Genomic DNA, 24,016 nt, shown 5'->3' on the forward strand with positions numbered 1-24,016 from the left:
TTCCCCGCCCTCTGCCCCTACTCGATCATCAGGAAGCGTCTCCTGGAGACGCCGGGTTCGCTGCCAGTTGGAGACGGGGCGGTGGCCGCCCATTGCTGCTGCTGTTACGGGTCCTGGTGGCGGCCAGCTAGCTCGGGCGCGGAGGTATCATGGAGCACATTCGCACCACGAAGGTAATTGAGCGCCGCCTCTTCCTCCTCCTCGCCCCTCCAGTCCGGTAGCCCGTTCGCCGTAGGCGGGCTGAGATCTCTTCTCCTTTAGCCCGCTGCTTCGGTCTCCCCAGTTGGGCTGGCGGTTCTCCTCCGTTGCCGCGGCGGGGGCCTCCAGACAGGCGGCCGAGAGAGCTTGCCGGAGCCCCGTCTCCTCCCCTCGGATGCGGCTGGCAGCCCCAGGAGCGAGCTTGCGCGGTGTGGCGGCTGCCCTGCCTCTGTTACCCGTTTATTTAATGGCCTCTACTTCATCTGTCAGTTAGCCGTTAACGTTTTCTGTGCGAACTGCAAAATACACTTTGGAATGAGTCGGTGGCAGCAAATTCGGGGTGTGGGTCTGAACGGCCTGGGTCCCGATCTTGTGCATGCTTACTCAAAAATAAGCCGTGTTGTGCTCGATGGGGCTTGCTTCCAAGAAAGGCTGGCGGGGATTGTAGCTTCACTGAATTCAGTGGAGCCTACTCCCGTGTAAGAAGTGTGTAGGGTTGCAGCCTTTAGTTTGTCACAGAAACGTGCATACAGAATAGTTTCATGGCACGTTAGAAAGCAAACCGATCTGGCAAAAGCTCTTACAGACTAGATCCAGTTTCATCATATTAAGCCAACATTTGAGGAAGCAGGTTCTAGTCTTCGATGGTGATTTTAAAGGTGCCACATGTTTGTGTATTTGTTGTAGCTGACTTGGTCTTTGTTGTAATGTTAGCTTTCAAAGGCAAGAGTCCACCCACTTCATCCGGTGTATATGATGGTGGGCTCTAGTCCACAGAAACTGTGAGCGTAATCTTATCTTCTGTATGCTCAGAAGTAAATTTCGCTAAATTCAAAAGGACTTGTGATAAGAATTCATAGGATTGCAGCCATATAACCAGAACAAACACATTTTTACTGGGAAGTAACTTGGTGTGTTCATTTTTAATAGTAATAATAATAATAATGTGTCATCTCTGTGTTTGGGATTTTACACAGTACAAAGGGGACAGGTCCCGGCCCTAAGGGGTTTACAGTCCAAAATTCAGCACAGGGAAACCGAGGAAGTAAGCAGGAGATAAATAGGAAAGCAATGGAGTGGGGGCATGGCTCAGTGGTAGAGCACCTGCTTTGCATACAGAAGGTCCCAAATTCAATCCTGGGCATCCTTCGTTAGGGCTGGAAAAATTCCTACCTGAAGGTCTGGAGAGTCACTGCCACTCAGTGTCAACAATACTGGGCTAAATGGACCATTGGTCTGATTCGGTGTAAAACAGCTTCCTATATTCCTGTTATATTTATTTATTACTTTTCTATACCACCCAATAGCTGAAGCCCCCTGGGCAGTTCAGAGAAATTAAAACCACAAAGTACAGTATAAAACAATATAAAATATAAAAGCTTGAAACTACAATATAAAAGTACGACCAGAATAAAACCTAGATTCTAAACTACAGGCTGAGTAACAGGGCATGGGGGAAGTAGGGGTTGTACTAAAGCCTTCACAGAAAAGATAGGTTTTGAGGAGGGATTTTAAGGAAGTAAGAGAGGTGCAGGTGTTCTGGGAGGCTGTTCAAAGCATACCACGCAGCAAGAGAGAAAAGGTGGAGTCTTTTGAGGGACCTGGAAAACTTTGGAGAGTGGAGCTGGAGGAGTAAAGGTCATGGGCAGGAATATATTGGGTTACAGCAGTGGAGAGGAACATAGGCCTCATGCAGAGTCCATCAAGACTGGTCCATCTAGCCCAGTATTGTAGACACTGACTGGCAGCAGCTATCCAGTGTTTCCGGCGGGATTCTTTCCCAGCCCTCCTACCTAGAAATGTCAGGGATTAAACCTAGGACTTTCTGCATTCAAAGCATGCATTCTAACGTTGAGCTACGACCCCTCTCTTAATACAGGGGATTGATATGGTGGAGGGGGGCAAGGCTGTGGGGGGATGAGCTTTTAAGGAAAAGATAAGGAGTTTGTGCCAGATCCAGAAGCAGATAGGAAGCCAGTGAAGGGGTTTTAAAGAGAAGTGCTGTGTGGGAAGATCAGAGCAATGAAGACAGTCGGGAAAACTTTGGCAGCAAAGTGCTGGGTAGCGGTGGGGGATCCAAGGTGAGACAACAAAAGACCAGAGAGGAGATGAATGCAGTTGTTCAGATGAAAAAGGAAGAAGTGACATGACCTGAACTGAACATGAGGAACAAAGGATGCCAGTGCTACATGCCTGCTCAACAGGGTGGATGGTAACATTATCAGTGGATGAGGAAACCAGGCAGGAAGAGGAAGGCATGGGCAGGAAGATTAGAAGTTCAGTCTTCGTAAGTATACTAGGTTTGCAGCCTTATTCTTTAAGATGCCCCAAGCCTAGGGTGACTATATGAAAAAGGACAAGACTCCTGTATCTTTAACAGTTGTATTGAAAAGGGAATTGCAGCAGGTGTCATTTGTATGCATGCAGCACCTGGTGAAGTTCCCTCTTCATCACAACAGTTAGAGCTGCACTAGCCCTGCCCTCTTGACCAGATACAAAAGAGGGCAGGGCAATTACAGCTTTAACTGTTGTGATGAAGAGGGCATTTCACCAGGTGCTGCATGCATACAAATGACACCTGCTGAAATTCCCTTTTCAATACATCTGTTAAAGTTACAGGAGTCCTGTCCTTCTTTCCATATTATCACCCTAGATAATATATCTTTTATGAACAAAGGGTTGGACCCTGAACATATTTAACTTGCAAGTAAATCCCACTGAAATCTGTGGAGCTTACTTCCATGAAAACAAGGTTAAGATCAAGATGTAAAAATTTGTTTTCCCCATCCCTGATTTGAGATGTGGGGTTGATTCCTTGTTCGGGAAGGGGAAACAACTCTGCAATTACTCAGAGGCACACACACACACACCATCCTTCATATGTTGATTGTCTGATAATAGGTGCCAGCGCTAAACCCCCGACACAAATTAAGCTTTGCTTTCTTCTGAGTAAGCATGTTTAGGAGTAGAATCTTAAGCCATGGCCCACAGTCCTTTTGATGTCCTAGTGTTGGTCTGCTCTAACAAAAACAAACACAAAAAAGTGGGCTTAGTCATTGGAGCAACCATTGTGATAGGGAGGGATAATTCAGAAGGACAGATCCTTTACTTAGCCTTTGTTTGATCTCTCTTCTCCCACTCCACCTTTTGCCAAAATATTAAGCAATACTCATAGTTTAATATTTCTGGGACCATGACAAGTTTATAGCTCTGCATCTGATGCCCATAATGGTGCACCATTGCACATTCCATATGAACCGGATCACCTTTTGCCATGTACTTGGGGGCCATCTTGAGCCTTGGCATGTTTAGCAGTAACAGTTCAAGGCAGAGAGACCAAGAGATTTGCACATGAAATGCTAAAGAATGAAGACTCCTCTCTGTGTGATTCATTTTCCACATGCTGTAGGATTCATATGTACTCTGAGGAGATGTTCCCTTCGTTTTAATTTTAATCTTAGGAATATATGGATCGGTTTTTGTGGACTGCAGCCTAAATTACAATGTAGTGATCTGAGTGGCTTGTATTCTTTGTCTAATTTAGGATAGGCTGCACTCCTTTTTCTCCCTTGATTGGGTGTTTCCCACATTCTCCTTGTAGCCTGCATGATGTTCTGCTAGGGATGTCAGCCAAGGGAGTCTCCCTGTTCCCCCACCCCCGAGATCATAGGTTTTGGAAATGGATAACACTCTCCAAACTTCTTTTCCATAGTCTTTTGAGTAGAAACCACATAATGGATACTTGACAGTTATTAATGAGGCTTATTTTCAATTTGAATGCAAATTTTAGATTTTAAAAGAATTAAGTTCTCATGAAACTAATGAAATTGTAAACAAATCTGCATGCAGATAAAATAGATATCTCTTCCATCTACTCTTTAGTCTTAAAACTATAGCAGTAACTAGGTGTTTCTTTATATGAATAGTCAGAAAAATGTGGCTAGAACTGAGTTTAAATTGTTGGGATTAAACCCCCCTCCCAAGATTATGGTTTAGATATGAAAAATATGAATCTTGCTCTGTGAATATTTACGGCTTTACTTTAGTTAAAGCTCAGTTGCATTGCAGAAGATCACTGATCTTGTTCTAAAATGTGGTCTGTATGCTGGGATCTCTAAACCATATAAACTATTTGCCAATGTAACATGCTCTATCAGAACTACAAACTATGAAATATCAATGAAATGCCCTCCTGTGGAGTGATCTGCAGTATCTAACTCCTTAGATCAAAATTATATGAGATGGGAGCACAGAAAGAGGAAGCAGGTGCTAATCTACTCTGCTATTCCAAATGTTTCAAAGAAACATTCTAATGCCGGGTGGAGGAAGTTGGGGGAAAAAACCTTGCATATTGGAAGTGGAAAAAGTCATGAGCAATTACATAATCATAAACTAAGGAGGAAGGATGTACACCACAAAAGGGGGTTGAAACCTAATGGATTTGTCTTAAAGTGGTAATCTGTTGGAAGGAAGAATCTGTTAAAAGTTGAGTTTGTGTTGTCTGTTCAAAATAGGTGCAACTCTTCCTTTATTTTTCCTAGTTCTTCAGAGACTTCTATGCCAAATTGGCTCTCCCAGTTGCCACGCCTTAAGACTATATTTTTCTGAGTTGTCTGCTTACTCTTTTGGCATGCAATGCAAACAGTTCAACTGCTCAAAGAGTTCAGCTGACTCCTAGGCTGGTGTTCTTCAAGTTATTATCCTAAGGGCTGCACAATTAATAATCTGACAGTCTAACCATAATTTAGCTTATGGAAAAAATTAATTATGCCATGTTTCAAAATAATAGTCTATAACTTACAAAACCTTGATCTTTTAAATTTCCCCACTTTTACATTGTATAAATAGGTACCTCTACAGCTAGACTTCATTTCTGAGGATACAAATATTTACATATTTTTTGATGTCCAGCTTGTGCATATCAAAAATTGCAGGATGACTGAGTAAGCCGGGTAAGTACAATTGCTCATAAATGGGCAAGTCTCTGCCCCAGAGGGATCACTTTATTTCCAACCTGCAATCCATTTAGCCTGTGTTGATGGTTCAAATGATTGTATAGCTTGGTTGCATATAATGCCTGCAGCAGGCTACTTTAATTCTGAGCTTAATAGAAACTGCCGATCGAAAGCCTGATTTCTGATAACTAAATATTTAAGAGTTACTGATGTATGGTTAAGCTACATTTTTAAGAGATACATTGATGTGTGGTTAAAAAGCAAAAGGTTGGATAATTGGTCATGAAACCTTTCTTGTAACTTAGCCAGATAAAATATTGATGATCAGATAATACTGAGGACTTTACCTGCATTGCTGATGTAGGATTTTCTGTTGCTGCTGCTGTATTCTCCCTTGACTTCAGATTCTGCTGCACACAGAGTTCAGGAGAAGTGCATTCTCTGAATCTAGTGGCAGTCCCATTGTTAGAAGTCTAGCAGCAGACTTCTGAATTACCACTAATGAGCCAGCTCTGCCAAGAGAATATGAGGAATGTTTCCTTGCCAAATCTTTCATTACAGCTTTGTGTGTGTGATGATGATTGTTTTTCAGGCTTTCTCTTGGGATTCAAACAAAACAAACCTTAGAGAACATTGAAAATGGCTGGTCTTGGTGAATTGCTCTCCACTACCGTTCAAAGCAGTGTTCTCCAACCTGTGTTCTTTTGGGGGAACATTGTGTGAAAGATCCTGTGGCTTGTACAGCCTTTGCTTTTGAATAGGTTTCTAAATCTGTGAGAAGGGTACGACATAATAGGAGATGTGTGGCTGAGGCTGCAACAAAGGGCATCCCCTCTTCTTCTCTCCCAATAACCCATAGTAAATTAAATGCATAACATCAATTCGTACTGAGTTTCCCATCCCTAAAGGGTAGCCAAGAGTTGCAAAGTTGGGGAAACCTGGAAGTTGGTGACTTCATATCACATGTTTTGTTTTGCTACTTATTACCAGGAAGAGAAGAGCAGGAAACACAGGGCTGTTGTTTTCAACAGGGCTAGGGTGACCATATGGAAAGGAGGACAGGGCTCCTGTATCTTTAACAGTTGAATAGAAAAGGGAATTTCAGCAGGTGTCATTTGTATGCATGCAGTACCTGGTGAAATTTCCTCTTCATCACAATAGTTAAAGCTACATGAGCCCTGCCGTCTTTTGTATCTGATCAAGAGGGCAGGGCTCCAACAGCTTTAAGTTCTCTGATGAAGAGGAAGTTTTACCAGGTGCTGCATACATACAGATGACACCTGCTGAAATTCTTTTCAATGCAACTGCTAAAGATACAGGAGCCCTGTCCTCCTTTTCATATGGTCACCCTAGACAGTGCCTTCTCATCTACAGCAACATTTTGTTCTGGCATTCATGCGTTTTCATATATGTGGCAATTCTGCCTATTTCACAATGAGAATACTTTTTTGTTAAGGCCAAAACACAATAACACTGCCACCAGGTCCTTTACCTGAGGTCCAATCCCTGTGCTTTGTGAGATGCGAGGGCACAATGGCTTTACTCTGACCTATTTATTCTCCCCATTACTTTACCCTTTTGTAGCCACAAACCATTATCATAGGATTTTGTAAAACGAAGAGATATTTATTAATTACAGCATTAAGATGTTAAATAGTAAATAAGTAACTTTTAAAGCTTCTATATATGTATTTCCTCTCACACACACCTGTTTTCTAATTTAGTCCCACAAGCACTAATCTGAGTCACTATCTGTTCGTAATCAGTCTCTTCACAGGCCCTATCCAAACGCCCCCCTCTCTCTCCCCACAAGCCCTATCTCGGCCTAAACATTTCCCTATCTGAACTACTCAAGCACAGCTCTCTGTTTATATAGCACTCCCCATCTCTCACACACACACTCCCTCATCCAAACATCTCACATATGCAAACACTCCACACCTCCTGCCACTCCTACCTCTCTCACTCTAGATCTACTTACCTTGAAACCTAGAGTTATAACATCAATACGCATATATACCCACGGGTTTACAATATATACAGTATGGGTCACAATGTATATGTTTCTTCATGTTGCTGACAGTCTTATTTAATGCTGCTGCTCAGTAATTAGTTCTGAGTAGACATCTATAGGATTGGGCTCAATTTATGCTCCCTAATCTTTAAATGAGCCCAGTCCTATACATGTCTACTCAAAACTAAATACTGTCCAGTTCAATATATAGGTACAGGATGTAGATACATTGGTTTTGTGTTGTTGAGAAATCTGCCCAGCAACTATAATGCAAGTGAGGTGCAAGAGAAGTGGCCCTCAACTGCCTGATCAGGAGCCCTTGTTCCAGTGTTACTGAGCTGCTCCTGCCAGATAAGTTCATTGCTATTTGAGAGATGGGAATTGTAGGAGAGAGTTGGCAGTTAACAGCCACCCTGGAACAAGCCCAGGGACTGGCTGGAATCAAGTGGACCCCATTACTGTTCTTGAGGCTGCATTGCCACTATAGGCCTCACCGCAAACATAACCTCTAGAACCATTTGATTTAGAGTTGCTGCTCAGCCAGCTTTTTCCTGGCATGACCAGAATTTTGTCCTCTTAGTTGTCACAACTGGAAGATGCAAAGCCAGAAATGCTTTAGCTTAGCTGTTCTCTGCATTAATGTGTATGTGTGAGAGGTCATAGCACACCGATAAGCACTAAAACATCACCTGGCTGGTGGGTGCAGGGTGTTTTCTGGTATTGTAATTTGTTGTACACCGCTTTGGTGATGTCTTTGGAAAGGCGGTATTGAAATATAAAAAATAATGTGCTGTGAAGGCTAAGGACTGTAAATGCAGATGTGTCGTGCACACTGCGTTAACTTACCAGACACAGATCTTCCCCTTCATAAGACGATCGTGCATGTGGTTTGTTCTACTATCTAGGACAGGGCGGGGGGACGGACTATTTTTGAGTCAAGAGCTGCATTCTCTTATGGGTAATCTGTCAGTGCCTGCTTGCTGGTGATGAGCAGGGCTGAAGCCAGCAGTTGGTGGAGCGAGAGCCAAGAGCCAACAGGGCCACCTCCTTTTTCTCTCTCTTTTCTACTCCCTCTTGTTACCTGAAGGGACATATTACTCTTGCCAGGGGTCTGCACTGATCCCTGGCAGAGGCCTTTTAAAATTAGGCTGAGGGCCTCATGTGGCCCTAGGATGGCAGGTGGCCCACCCTTGATCTAGGATGGGGCTGGGCAGAAAGTAGATCTCCAGCATTCCTGACTATTGGTCATCCTGTCAGGGGCTTCTGGCAGTTGAAGTCCAAAACATCTAGAGATCTACCTTCTCTCCACCCCTGATCTAGAATAACCTTGACTAGAGTCCATGTGTTTGTGTTGGTCCCTTTCCCTCACTGTTGTACAGATCAACTAACCATTTTGGATTAGAGCCTGAACCTCTTCCGCTACTTCACTTCTGGCTGCAGAGTATCCCAACCCCACCTGTCTGAAGGTGAGAGATATAGAGGAACAGATCTCACAGTGTACACTACTGTGGTCCATCTCTAGACAGACACAAGGGCATTCTCTTCCCAAAGGAAAGGCATTCTGCAGATGCTTAGGGACACTCAATTTGCAGACTAATTTTTTGGAAACGATTCACGCCAAAAATATGGAATGAGCAGCAGTGTTGTTTTCTGGAAGTTTTTGCTTTGTTTGTAGGTAACTTGTACAGGATAGCTTTAAATCTACTGAGTAATCAGGCTCCTGCTATGTTAAGAGTATACTTCATAGTTTACCTTTTTTTCCCTCTTCTTCTTTCTCCCACTCACAGGTTGAACAGGTGAAATTATTAGACCGATTCAGCACAAGCGTCAAGTCGCAAACAGGAACTCTTTACCTTACGGCAACTCATCTGTTATTTATAGACTCTAGCCAGAAGGAGACATGGGTGAGGATTCTTAAGTGCGCTCTCTCTCGTGTGTGGTGTACTCCTTGAATCAAATTCTGTGTTTTTGTTTTTGTGTGTGTCTCTTCTAAGACCTAGATGGGCTGATTTAGATGGCTCCCCATCTTCTGGCTTGTGATAAGTGGATTGTTGTTGTAAGCTGCCTTTAGCATGGGAGATGTGAGGTGTAATTGCTTTAAATGAATACGGGCCTCTGTGCCGCCTGATTGATCCTCATTGTTTCAATTCTAATCTATTCTAATGTGTTGCAAATTTACTCTTTCAAGAATCCCAGGCTCTAGCTTCCCTCCTACGGAACCAGGAGGGGTGGAATGATTTCATTGATCTCACATGGTTCAGGCCAGTTGCCCAGATACCATTCCTATATCTGCATGGTGTTTAGCACTAAAGCATATTGAAATGTCAGTCCCCATCCCAAAGCACATAATTATCTTCCTCTGTTCATAGCACTGCAACAGTTTCATTTTTCATACTGATTTTTTTTTAAAGTGTGCTGATTATCCCATACTGGTCTAGCTATTTAAATTTCATCATTTTCTGTGAGTTCTGAATAATTTTCCCTTTAGTATCTTAATTTTAATCCTTTAAATGAAAGATAATTTTGAGAATTTATGAACAAATCTCTGATTATTCTTCCTTAGTCCATGTAAGTGGTTTACCACCACCACTTTTCTCCTCTCTTCCTATCAGGAGGAGTGTGTGTATATGTGTCTGCCCTTGTCGCTGTTGACGGTCAACTTCAGTGACAGAACTAATATAAATATAAGTGAGGATCCATGCAACTAGCTCTTTGCACCCAAGGAGCTTTGCATGTTGTTCTCAAGGAGCAGCCCCTGCCCCAAATTCTACATAGAATCATAGAGCCATAGAATAGTAGAGTTGGAAGGGGCCTATAATGCCATCGAGCCCAACCCCCCACTCAATTCAGGAATCCACCTTAAAACATACATGACAGATTGCTGTCCAGCTGCCTTTGAATGCATCTAGTGTAGCAGAGCCCATCACCTCCCTAGGTAACTAGTTCCATTGTCATACTGCTCTAATGGTAAGGAAGTTTTTCCTGATGTCCAGCCGGAATCTGGCTTCCTGGAACTTGAGCCCATTATTTCGTGTCCTGCACTCTGGGAGGACTGAGAAGAGATCCTGTCCCTCCTCTGTGTAACAACCTTTCAAGTACTTGAAGAGTGCTATCATGTCTCTCCACAGTCTTCTCTTCTCAAGGCTAAAAATGCCCAGTTCTTTCAGTCTCTCCTCATAGGGCTTTTGAATCTGAGGAGAGTCTTCAAATATAATTCATGATGCAGGGAGTATGTGTATTAAAAAAAAAGTCAAAGCATTCCTCTGGGTGTAGCTAAAGTTGCTCAAAAAGCACCTTTGACATGATCCCTTGAACCGTTGTAGTTAACATGTAGATTGCCTAGTTCTTCCGTGGAAACCAAGGTTGAAGAAAGCGCCATTGAGCATCACTGTTGAATTAGTCACCCTCTGTGGACTCTTGTGTGCTACAGATACTGCACCATCATATTGCTGCCGTGGAGAAACTTGCCTTGACTACTTCCGGCTGCCCCTTGGTGATCCAATGCAAGAACTTCAGGATAGTCCACTTCATTGTACCCAGAGAAAGGGATTGCCATGATATTTATAACTCATTGCTCCAGCTTTCGAGGCCAGGTAGGGCGACTGCCTTCTTCATTGTGATGCGATACTTGTCCTCGCAAAACTAGACCGCAGGGGTCAGACTCCTTTCTATTTTTCCCTCCCTTCCTGGTTCGTTTTAGCAAGATATGATGAACTGTATGCCTTCTCATACAATCCAAAGCAAAACGAGGCGGAGAGAGTGCGAGGCTGGCAGCTGATTGACTTAGCAGATGAGTACAATCGCATGGGTGTGGCTGACTCTAACTGGCAGTTGACAGACGCAAATCGTGATTATAAGGTAATAGATGATAAGGTCATGCATTTATGTTTGTGTGTTCCACATTTTTAGTTCTTTCTCATTTTGCATTGCTCTGTGGCCCTCATTGGCTTTGAATGCTAAAATAAGCTCACGTGTGGGATGGATAGACTTCGAATGGGCCTGTGTGGTGTGTGCTTTAGATTTCTATAAATTGAAGTCTACGGGGAGGAGCATCTGTTTTTGCCCTTGGTGCTGGAATAACAGTGTCATCTATTCCTTGTCTTCAGTTTATAATTCTCTGTCCAAGGCACTGTCTGGAAACCTTGCTTCTTGCAATAATTTTTCAGTTGCTTTGAAGGGGCAGATCCCATCATGTCCTTGTGCAGGCAGCCAGGCCCACCATTCCTGGTGCATGCTCCGCTGGAGCCGACATGTACACGATAAAGCGCTTCGAGGGTCAAGCCCTGAAACGAGCAAAACGCCCATTTATGGAAGTGACAGGTTGTGCCCCTTCCAGAAACTAACCTCTCCCAGTCAGTGTCAACAATACTGGGCTAGACGGACCAATGGTCTGACTCCGTATAATGCAGCTTCCTAGGATCCTGTATTCGGAAGCCTTCTAGATAGTGATCCCAATCCAGCTATTTCTGGCATGCAGGTTGTGCTCTGCCCCATTGATTTCAGTAGATGGCACTACTTGCACACCATATCAAAATGAATGAAGTTTCTTACAGTTCCTTTTCCTCCCTCAGATCTGTGAGACATATCCCAGAGAACTTTATGTTCCCAGGACTGCAAGCAAGCATATAATAGTTGGCAGTTCTAAATTCCGAAGCAAAGGAAGATTCCCTGTGCTGTCATATTATCATAAAGATAATGAGGTATAGTCTGATTTCCTTTCAGTGCAAGTGGGCTAAAGGCTATTTTCCAACACAGGAAAAGACAAGAGGGTAAGTACAGTAGCATTAGGTGCCTAGATCTATTGTAGCTTGACGAATTAGTGCTACGTAACAATACGCTAAGACCTGCTTAACTTGGTGTCTGTGTCTCTACTAATTTTGATAAAGGTCCAGAAATGGAACCTAACTTGGTTTCGTATATAGCAATTATTCATACTAGTTGAAAAAATAAAACTTCAAGAATTGATCCACGCACATTCCTTTATGGGGGAAGTTTGAACCTATAACTAATGTCATGTGAGATGCCTAGAAAACAAGTAAATATGACTTCGGCATTGAACCTGATCTGAAATCAACTACATTTGTAAATATACTTGTGTTTATAATGCAATCTGTAGGTATCCCTTTTTAAAGAAACTAATCTGTCATCTCAGATCTCCAGCTTCGTCACTGAATTTGGGCAAAACCTCTCTGCCTGTGACGGTGGAAACCATGGGTGAAATTCAGTTTCATCAGTAGAACCAGGAGGGAGGCATTCCCCCTCCCCCAGACACCTTAAAATTTGTTCCAGAGAGTTGGGGAGTGTGTTTCCTACCCATAAACCCTTTAAAACATTTTAGTTTTTAGATTTTTCTTTTGAAGGTATTGCATGTTCAGTGTCCAGAGCATCATGGCTCTGGTTTTCCTTTTCTCTTGTTAGAGAACGAAATACTCAACTAAGATCTGGCCATGCTATTTATGTCTTCTAAAGTGCTCTCTTTTGATCTGTTACCTTGTTCTTCTATTTGCCCCCTCCGTCTTCTCACTAGGCTGCCATTTGCAGATGTAGTCAGCCTCTCTCAGGCTTCAGTGCCAGATGTCTGGAGGACGAGCAGATGTTGCAAGAAATCAGTAAAGCCACTCCTGCTAGTAGCTATATGTATGTCGTGGACACCAGGCCTAAAGTATGTGTCTCTCGTTTCTAGTTAATTTTCAGTGTTAGGTGATACTGTTGTTCTGAGATGGGAAGGAATAAGGTGGGATTACTGTTGACTCAATGGTGCTTTGTTGTTAGGTTGCCATTTTTGTTTGGAGCGAGTTTGATCAGTTCTCAGCTTGATCCTGAGAACAGCAATAAAATATCTGTGGCTTTTGTACCCATGTATACCACAATGTTTGTGTACTTCCGTTTTGGCAGGAGTTACCTGACCGAAGTCCCTGGCCAGAATCCAAAGAACTATACAACTAATTGGCCGTGTTCAGAAGACACGTTAAACCATGGCTTGAACCACAGTGAATAAGGCTCTTTTGCTTTATTCACCATGGTTAAATTCATGGTTTAAAGTGTCTTCTGAACACAGCCATTCTGTGCTCCAAGAGAATTTGGTCTGTTGTTTCTCAAAATAGCAGCCTTTCATGCCACATAGTAAACCAGTCTGGAAACAAAGGAGACTTTCAAAACAGATTGTGACTGTTTTGGGAACTGCTGTTGCGGGAGTTGAATATCCTACTGGAGGCACCTAAAGTACACCTTTGCATCAGAGCCATAGTATACTGGGTTTGGGCAGTATTATTTATTTATTTATTTATTTAGAATATTTATATACCGCTCCTCATTGAAAATACTATCATCCAGCCTCTCTGGCTATGATAAGTGGTCCAGTCCAGATTTCCTGTGCTAGGTAACATGCAGTCTGACATTACAATGTGAGGAGGATGGCTTCTGGCACTTCCTCTAAACCTGGTAATATTCCCTACCAGGTAACATGCAGGTAATTGGGATTCAATGTGACCAGTGACTTGGTGCAGGAGGGAGGAAATCATCAAGAAAAGCAGTTGGTCTGGGAGCCCAACTAATCAAATGGTCATAATCTTCTTCACTCTCAAATATGCACAGTTCAGGAAGCACATCACGGAATATATTAATCAAAAGTTGCTTTCTTTCTGACATTGTGACTACTTTGTTTTCCTTTTCTTTAAGCTGAATGCATTGGCGAACAGAGCGGCAGGTAAAGGCTATGAAAACGAAGACAACTATTCCAATATTAGATTCCAGTTTGTTGGAATTGAAAACATCCATGTAATGAGGTCCAGCCTGCAGAAGCTTTTGGAAGGTATGCGTGCATGTGCTCCTAACGAGTACAAATCATTGGATCATTGCCAGAAAAGAATCACTCATGTACCCCTTTAAAGTGGGGTTGTAATTGCAAGAATGAACTGTATTTCTTGAGACACTTTTGACTTAAAAAAAGAGGATAACATTTGGATCCTCTAGAAAGAACTGTTACTATTTGAGTTTAACCATGGAGTTCCTTTCCATTTTAGTCTGTGGAACAAGAGGCCTAACAGTCAATGATTTTCTGTCTGGTTTGGAGAGCTCTGGATGGTTGCGACACATCAAAGCGGTGTTGGATGCTGCTATCTTCTTAGCCAAAGTAATTACCATTGTTTAATTTGTGGAAAGTGGTGGGTACCCATGTTATACCCTTATAAAGTCAGCTTGTACTCAGCAAGCTTAGTTACATTCTAGGCCACGTTACCAAAAGTACCAATACCCCAGCAGAATGTTCTTCCTGCCTTAGTAAAGAAATAATTTCTGGCCCCAAATCCGGGGAACTGCAGGAGGTGATGCTGACATGTTCATGGAGTCCCCCGCTCCCCACTATTTGGGGCTGGACCATAGCTCAGTAGTAGAGCAGACGCATTGCAGGAGGTCCCAGGGTTCAGTCCCTGGCACCTTGAGTTAAAAAAAGGATCAGGTAGCAAGTGATGTGAAAGACCTCTGCTTGCGATCCGAGATTTCTGCTTCCAGTCAGAGCAAGCAACACTGGGCTCTATTAACAAATAGTCAGATGTGGTATAAGGCAGCCCCCTAGGTTCTGAAGGTAATGTGGTCAACGCCGTCCGAATCAGCAGTTCTGATCACCTTATGACATTTGGATGGGGAAGAGTAAGTGGTCTTGATTAACTTTTACCTAGTAATGGCCTCCCCTTCAAATGGCTTTAAAAGGGGATTGGACAAATTCATGGAGAAGGCTATCAATGGCTACTAGGCCTGTTGGCTCTATGCTACCTCCAGCACCAGAGGCAATGTGCCTATGTACACCAGTTGCTGGGGAACTTGGGCCAGGAGGGTGCTGTTGCACTCATGCTTGTGGGTTTCCCATGAGCAGCTGCTTGACCACTGTGTGAACAGACTGGTGGACTAGATGGACCTTTGGTCTGATCCAGCAGGGCTGTTCTTATGTTCTTACCTCCTCAGGCAATTGGCTGTAAATGCACCCTGGAGCAACAACCTATTGCACTCTTAGGGCAGATTCAAGTGCAGGGCAACTGTGTGCACCAGAAGGTGATGCCTAAAGGCTGTTGCTGAAATTGGATTAAGCTACGCATCTCAGTCAAACTGAACACCTGAATTTCTTTTCCTCCATGTTATCCACATTTTATTAAGACCTTGTCCTTTTCACAGGCCATCGCTCTCGAGCGTGCAAGCGTGTTAGTACATTGCTCCGATGGCTGGGACCGGACGTCTCAAGTGTGTTCCCTTGGTTCTTTGTTGTTGGATCCATTTTATAGGACAATCAAAGGATTCATGGTAGGTACTCAAAGCAAACTGAGTTGACGCATGTTAAAACAGGATTACTTTGAACAACTTAGTGGTTGCACAAAGTGATAAATCTTTTGGAGTTAATGTTGCAGATTAGACTGGAGTTTGCTCATCTTAATAAAAAATAGGGATAAAAAACATCTTGCTATATATGGAGGAAACTGTCTTATGTTTTAAGACAGATAAAACTTAAATTTGTAGAAGACAAAATTCAGTATTGACCTGCATTTTAAAATAATGGTGAATTTCAATAATACCTTAAGCACCTAAGGGAAATCAATTTGTAATTCCTTAGTGCTGTGCTGGAAAATGTTGGTTTGAATAATAATTTTGAATACTAAACCTATTGATTGAATCAATGCTATGTCTTTTGTGACTCTGACACTAGACTTTAATCTAATATACATTTGAGTTGAGATTCTTCTGTTCCTGCTTTGATGTTTTGAACAAACAAACCAAGAAAGCTGAACTGAGAACTTTGTCCTGGGGGATATTATCTAAAATAAAACCTACAGCATAAAAGTAGGAGAATGGCTAATGCCTTCTTTTCCCCTAGGTTTTAGTTGAGAAAGATTGGATTGCTTTTGGACACAAATTTTCAGACAGGTAAGGTCTTTTCCTTCAAAGATGCTGTGTGTGTGATTTTTTTTTGATACTTCATCATGTTAAATTAATATTTGGATTATATGACTGCATCTTTGTAATCTTATAGAGACATGGCTATTTTTAGGCCAGAAGAAGTATTTTTCTTTGTTTGGGGAAATGCCCCAAACGACTTTACTAAGTCCAGGAAATGATCTTGGAGCTGACAGAGCCCCTGCATTCTGGTATCCCTATTTCTTATTGTACTACCCAACCCCAAATACTCAGAAAATGTTAGTTCCCTTGACCATTGCAGAGCCCTCTCCTGGCTCTTAGCATCCCTCCTGTGTCTCATGGTATCACTGGTTAACTTGGACTTACAGCTTCCGATAATGAGCTGCAAGTTATGCTCATGTGGTCAGTCTCTGTCTCTCTGTCTCTCTCAGAATCATAAGCAATATCCACTGTGATACTTCTGCTAATGTAAATGATGCTTCACTTGCATAAAACACCTCTAAGACAACGCTGATAGTATTTGCTGGTACAATGGCTTTTCTGGGGAAACGTGTTGCTCCAGCAAATGCTATTGGTGTTGTGCCTAAAGGTAATTCCCGATAGCACATCATTTACATTAGCGCTAGCATTGAACTGGATAGTGCCCTATGTATATGGCTTAAGCAGACACATATACTTCTGCATATGAAGTTCCAGGGAAGCTATTCATATCTAAAAATCTGGCCTCCTTCCTGAAGATCTCAACTTCCTGTTTCCCATTTTGTTTAATTTTATAAGTGGGTTTTCCTCGGCTCAGCATATATTTCTCTGAATAACACAGCCGTAATTGCTTATACAGCAGCTATGGTCCAGAAATGCACAACTAGTACTGTATGCCCAATGAGGCTGTGGGCTTGAGTGTTTCAAGTAGCAGTCCATTTGGCCACCACACGCACACACCCTACCACAAGACAAAACTGCTTTTGAAATGACTTGGGGTTTCCTAAAAGCAAGCTCTTCTATGGAACAGAATGTGTTGTTTAAAGAAAAGTCAAAAATTCCATGAGGAATGCCTTAGGTAAGCTCTTTGGATCAAGTAATTTCAAGTAAGCCAATAATTTTTGTTTTGTTTGTGTTCACCAACCATTGTCACATAGATGAAACTAAACATATGGAAGCAGGAGGAGATATCTTGTGTGTATTACAGTCCTGTAACTACCCCGGATTTGTCTTCTTGAAACTGTAATGTCTTTCTTTCTGGACCAATATATACATGTATCAAGAGAGGCTGCTTTGCTAATGATCCCATACGGTCTGGTGGGGTGGGTGGGAAATACAGTATTCTGTCTGCATCATTAACATGGAATATATTTCATAGGTATGGACAACTGGATGGTGACCCAAAGGAAATCTCACCAGTCTTCACCCAGTTTTTAGAAAGTGTCTGGCACCTGACGGAACAGTTCCCGCAAGCCTTTGAGTACAACGAGGCTTTTCTCCTTCAGATCCATGAACACGTCCATTCGTGCCAGTTTGGAAACTTCATTGGAAACTGCCAAAAAGACCGAGAAGAACTAAGGTAGGTCTTCCTACACAGAACTGAACCCCTGCTCTTTTCCAGCAAGAGGAGCCAGGGAGTCTTCCCATGGGGTTATTAAATATGCAGCCATCAGATAAGATCTGTGGTGGAGGGCAATGCGCCTTGCTGGATGGCAAAGCAGCCAGTGGTTCTCATCATGGCAGACGCTCAGGAATCACCTTTCTAATGGAACAAAAACTGAATCAACGCCTATATAAGGAACATGTTTCTTATACTTGCAAAATCTTCTGGGAATGTATTTCTTTTAGCAAGGGAGAAGATTATGTGAACCTCATTCTCCTTCCAATCTCTCTTCCCCTGCCCCCTGCGACCTGCATGCCATTTCACTTATTTAAATTCCTCACCCCCAAGAAGCTATTTTCCATAGTGGATAAGGGAAGGGGAAGAGAAGTATCTAAATTGAATTATCTCTTTACACTCCTAAATTGGGTAAACACTCTCTGTGCATTCCGGAAGGGGGTCCAGACAGATGTTTTGAACTTGGCCTTTTAAATGGTTAGGGTTGCTAAGGTTCATTTTTAATGTTTTATTATGGCTGCATTCAGACAACACGATAGTCAACGGTGGGGTAATAATCAACTTGACAGTTGTTTATTGAGGGGGTACTCCCCAGACAACATGATGATAATGTAGGATCAGAGTAGGATCAGCATTGATTTGATTATCAGTCCATGCTGAGTTGACTCACTCATTCCCTGTCCTCTCTCCCCACTCCGTCCTCCCGCTAGTATCCCATCAGCCATTGCTGCCAAAAATCTATCCCAGCTAGACTAGAGCGGCAGCCACCTCTTTGACCGCTCTTGCCTTGCAACTCTGTGGCTGATGAAATAATCAACGGTGGCCAAGGAAATAACCAACAGTGTCCTCCACACAACACAATAACTAATGGTGGTTCAAATAGCCAACTTTGCACAGCATTGGTTATTTGCGCTGGTTGTTTCGGCCAAATAACCAACCGTTGGTTAAAAAAAACTCCTTCCACACGACACAATAATCCATGGTGGGTTAAATAACCAACCGTCGACTATTTAAACCACCATTGGTTACTGTGTTGTTTGAACTCAGTCTATGTTTTAGTGAAATGTTAAAAACATTGTTAACCAAATGGTTATGGTTCCTATTTCCTGAATGTTTTGTAAACCACCTTGGTTGGCTTCAGAAAAGCAGTACAGAAATGCCATATACAGTAGAAATGATAAATAAAAGAACCAGCGGTGGTGGAGAAGGACGGTTTAAAAGAGAACCTCTCTTCCAGCACTGCAGCCATAATCCAATTCTGCCTCATCTCCCCCATGGCTGGTTCCTGATCATAGATCTCTCACATTGTGTGTAGTTTTCCACTGTGATAGGGTCCTAAAGTTCTTTAGCTGTAGACAGTTATTGACTCCAAGTTCTTCTTGCCTTAAGATTGAAAGAGAAGACTTATTCACTGTGGCCTTTCCTTCTGGATGAGCATGAGAAATATCTAAACCCCGTCTACAATGAGAATTTTTCTGAGTCGCTTACGGTTCTGGAGCCTGACACAGTATCCTTTAATTTTAAGTAAGTTTGAATTACATTTTTATTTTGCATGCTCTTGCAACTAGAATCCTGTATTTACATAATATTCTGGTTGTTGCATGCAGGTTTTGGAGAAACATGTATCATCAGTTTGATCACACCATGCATCCCAGGCAATCTGTGCTCAGCCATGTCATGAGCATGAGTGAGCAAAATAAACTACTGGAGAAAGACATTAAGGAACTGGAAGCTGTGAGTATTAGCGATTTTATTTCTGTCCCCAACATAGGTCTGCTTTCCTCCTGCAAAGTTAATAAAAATCAGAACTTCATCCCTATACATTTCCTTTTCAATGATATTTTCTTTGCATTGCCTTTGTGAATATTGGGAGCTTTCAAATTTGTTAAGAGGAGGTTAACACTCTACCTCCTGGCCCATTCAAGAATACTTTCGCACAAGTGGATTGGATCAAGGAGAGGAGTTTGCCCTAAAGGGAGAGTTACAAGACACTTTTCATGTTCAGTTTTTAATCCATTTGCCATACATGTCAATTCTTTTGAATAGTATAACTTGGTATTGAAGTTGAGCTTCTAATGGTTTGCAGGATTAGTCTCTAGGGCCAGCGTTGCTCATGCTAACCCTAGACAGTTAGCTAGGGGTGTTGGCTACAAATGCAGATAAGCAGATAAGCAAAGAGTCCCCTTTCAGATACTGCCTTGAAGCATGTACCTGAGCAACAAAGATGCAAGAAAGATGAAGGACTTGATGTTGTAGGAAGGCAGCATAGGGAATCATAGTTCAGTGGTAGAGCACTCTCCAGTTAAAATGATCACTGGCTGCAGGCCGGGAAGGACCTTCACCTATTATTAGACCTATCCAGTGGAATTGTAAGATGTTTTTAAAATGTTTTTAGGATGTTTTTTAGGATGTTTTTAACAATGTATATTATGTTTTAGTTGAGTATTATGTATTTTATCATTTATTGTTGTTCCCCGCCTCGATCAAAATGGAGAGGTGGGCAAGAAATAAATTAGTTGTTGTTGTTGTTAGATCCAGGGGATCCCCTGCCAATTGGAGCAGAGCAGCTAGATAAACAAATGGTTAGGCTGGGTATAAGGCAGTGTCTTATGTTCCCAGGGAAGATGAGGAGTCCTGTGGGTTGGGGGACTGGCTGTGAGCAACATTTCACTTGGATCTGGACAGGTAGAAAAGGAAAAGGTCAAGTAACAACTAATTTTGAATTATTCTTTTAAATCCCAGAAACTAGGCCATGTAAAGAAGGAATTGGATACAGCCTTCACTAAGGAAACTTTGCGATCTGTTCATCCTGTGTCCCCCGTCCTTAAAACGCCCCAGTGCTTTAAGAAAGAGCAGCCTCTCTTGCATGGGAATGACTGCATTCGAACGATAGAGGGCTCCAACGCAGCAGATAACCGGTACAGCGAGTATATGGAAGAGCTCTCCAAGACGGAGCCTAATGTCGTCAGTCTGGAGTACGGTGTGGCAAGAATGACGTGTTAAATGTCAGGCGGAGCCCTGCTCTGTCTTTCTGAAAAGACTGGAATTCAAGCACGGGGCATTGTGAGCCTGTTCTCCAGGAGTATGACCAAAAACTGATTTGTGTAATAGAGAGCCTCATTCATGTAAACTTAGAACGGCACACTAGTGGCTAAGGAAACGCTATTCTTGTGAGAAGGAATCAAATCTAACAATATTGGAAGAGAGGTGGAGAACTTAGTAAACCTTTTGTGGCTTAAAGAACTAAGAAAAGGAAGTGGTTTAATATAACAAACTTATCGTTTGCACTAGATAACTCAGAATGTTATTTAATGTATCTGTTGCCAAATGGTTAATGGTCTTTGAAGGTGGACTTCTTGGACATAATGGACTACTTATAGGGTCCACTGAACGTATATATGTGCAGTGTATGCCTGCTCTTATCTAATCTGTTGCCTGCTGCTAATTTCTGACATCTCAAATGCCATTGAAAGTACTGTATCTCAAACTATGCTTACATTTTTCAGTCTGCTTTTTTCTTTGAGAGGAAAAGACTCCACCATACCCCCAGAGTATGCACAATGCCTTTTTGAAATTAGTTTCCTTCAAAATAATTCCATGAGGTTTTCAGATAAGAGGGAGAGGGTGGGTGGAGGGGAGAGAGAGAGAGAGAAATGCTCCATAGATTTTATCTATTGGCATGTTAGTGTGCATCAGCACGTGTGGAATTCCAGTCTCTCGTTTTTAAATGTCTTTTTATAAATATCAGGAAAATTGGTTACTTGGATTGTTAATGGATTGAAATTGTACCCTGGAGGCGGTGAATCTTTCAGATTCTTACCTGGCTAGGTGAAAGACAACCTAAGTGTTAAGACGTATAATCTATGCCCATGAAAGGAACAAAAATGTTTCAGGCTGTGTGATCAAAACAGAACTGGTACTAAACAAAAGCTGTGTGTCAGACTGGTCAAACTTTCAGACTTTACAGATTTGGCAACTGCGCATAAAATAGTTTGGACATCCCCCCCCCCCCCCAAAAAAAGGTCCATTCTAGGAACAGTACCTGTTTTTAAAGGTTTGAATCCCTAGGTGGTCATCTACAGGATTCTTGTTCATTTTGTAAATCTGTTTTTTTTAAAACACACAACACAGAAAAAGCAGCTCACTTTTAATTAGTAAAAATGCTACATTTAATCACATCTGCAAATAAGATCCCTTGAATGATGATGGCAACCATTCTTGTTTTGAAATTGAGAGAGAAATAAGCACCAGGTTTACAGGCCAGCTGGCTGCAGGTTCTCTAAAGCCACTTGCTTTGAAAAGCCATTAATATTCATATCCTCAGGGTACAGGATACCACCTGGGATTGAAGTGATCTCTACTTAACCAGAAGGCTTAGTTAGTAGGGTTATACTGTGTGCCTCGCATAGGAAAATCAAATGTTTCCCTAATGTCTTTGTTACCGCTTCCCCAGAAAAGGGAATGGATTCGCTTTTGATGCCTCTTTTTGCTATTCCCAATTTGTTTTTATTGTCCGAACGGAGGAAAGGAAATGAGCTTTGAGAGCTGAGATTATAAACATGCATGTCTTGGCGGTATTAAGCTCCCTAGGTGGTGCAGTTGGCTAATTTATACCCAAGGGATCAATTGCTTATTTGGCTCTGAGTGAAAATTAGTTTAGACTCACTCTAATCCCTGATGGCTGTTTGATCAAAACTGCCAACGCACCACACAAAACTTGACACAGTTGCCTGTATTTCCCTCTGCCTTAGTTGGGATCCAGGTTTTAATAACAACGGCAAATCAGGTCATTATTGTATAGTGGGGGAGGGGAGGGGAGGGGAGGGTGGTGAAGCTTAGCCCAAGTATTTTAAGGAGTTACCAATTTTGCATTATGACATGTATAAAGAGGGAGCAAGCTGAAGGCTTACTTGTCCACAGATTCTGGCTGGGTGGGGAAAGGGGGATCCAGCATTCAGTGTAGTAAACCTTGTGTATGTTCTCATGTTTTTGCCATTTTAGGCATGGTGTGGATTTTGCATTGAGACTGACTGTGGAAAGGTACGAGAGCAGAGAAATGCGTACCTTTTGGTTGTTTGTCCCTCTAGTCTTCTGCTATGGATGAATACTCGCCTATGTTACCTGAAACACTGAAAATACAAGACTAAATGTTGTCATCACACTTGTCTCTTGTTGTATTTTTATATTGCGAAAATTAACCCATGGGTGGCTTCATATCCAGCTTGTTGTGGAGCTATAGAATTAGCTTTTTAAACCAGCATTGTCATATGGATGTTTTAGAGCCAAGCTAGATGGGATACTGACCGCTTTACCTGAACTTATTTTTTATTCTTATAAAATAGCTAATAGCTGCTGTGGGATAAGGGGGCATTGTCAGGACTGTGGCACATAAAGCAGGGGAGGTTTAACCCTTTCCAGTGAGAACTTCCCTCCCCTAAGGGCTGATAACTGCCAGTGGTAGGGTGACCATATGAAAAGGAGGACAGGGCTCCTGTATCTTTAACAGTTGTATTGAAAAGGGAATTTCTGCAGGTGTCATTTGTATATATGGGGAACTTGGTGAAATTTCCTCTTTATCACAACAGTTAAAGCTGCAGGTGTCCTGCCCTCTTTTAAATCTGGACACTCTAGTATAGCTCCTGCACTTTAACTGTTGTGATGAAGAGGGAATTTCACCAGGTTCTCCATATATACAAATGACACCTGCTGAAATTCCCTTTTCTATGCAACTGTTAAAGATCCAGGACCCCTGTCCTCCTTTTCATATGGTCACCCTAGCCAGTGGCAACTTTCATTAGAAAAGTAGGAAAGGGATACACCTGCTCTTCTTGCGTGCCGCACTCTTGGCGAAAACCACCAGCCCCCTGGTGGGTGTTAGCTGAAAAATCAAAGATGAAATTTCAGGTGATGTGCGTAGTGTCACATTTGCTAGCTATTCCATTGCTCTCCTACTTGTGTGCTTGCACAGGCAGCTGATTCGCTGCTGTGCAAACAGAGTGCTGAACTAGATAGGCCTTGAGGCTGATGCAGAAGGTCTCTCATGTTGTTTTATGTTCTTACTTTGATACCCAGACTTTAAACAGATCTGCTCATATAACTCGACAATTGTTCAATGATAAGATCCATATAATCATGAAGAGACAGACAAACTATCAATGGCTACTACTCCTGTTGGCTGTATGCTACCTCCAGCATCAGAGGCAGCCTACCTATGTACACCAGTCCCTGGGGAACATGGGTGGGAGGGTGCTGGAGCACTCATGTGGGTTTTCCCATAGGCAGCGGGTTGGCCACTGTGTGAACATTATGCTGGATTTGATGGACCCTTGGTCTGATCCAGCACAGCACATC

At 42.4% G+C, this 24,016-nt stretch overlaps 1 protein-coding gene across 1 annotated transcript; it reads left to right on the forward strand.

Moving 5' to 3' along the window:
* Nucleotides 1–22,826, forward strand: MTMR6 (myotubularin related protein 6). The gene is made up of 14 exons (XM_063127029.1): nt 1–173; nt 8,955–9,071; nt 10,598–10,760; nt 10,868–11,025; nt 11,739–11,867; nt 12,695–12,829; nt 13,846–13,978; nt 14,190–14,299; nt 15,334–15,459; nt 16,028–16,077; nt 17,426–17,626; nt 19,055–19,189; nt 19,273–19,399; nt 20,408–22,826. Exons 1-14 carry the CDS (start codon nt 150–152, stop codon nt 20,666–20,668), a joined length of 1,869 nt encoding a protein of 622 aa, XP_062983099.1. The 5' UTR covers nt 1–149; the 3' UTR covers nt 20,669–22,826.
* The last annotated feature ends 1,190 nt before the right edge of the window (nt 22,827–24,016 follow it).

This window comes from Elgaria multicarinata, chromosome 5 (genome assembly GCF_023053635.1).
Source record: "Elgaria multicarinata webbii isolate HBS135686 ecotype San Diego chromosome 5, rElgMul1.1.pri, whole genome shotgun sequence".
In the NCBI taxonomy this organism is placed as follows: domain Eukaryota; kingdom Metazoa; phylum Chordata; class Lepidosauria; order Squamata; family Anguidae; genus Elgaria; species Elgaria multicarinata.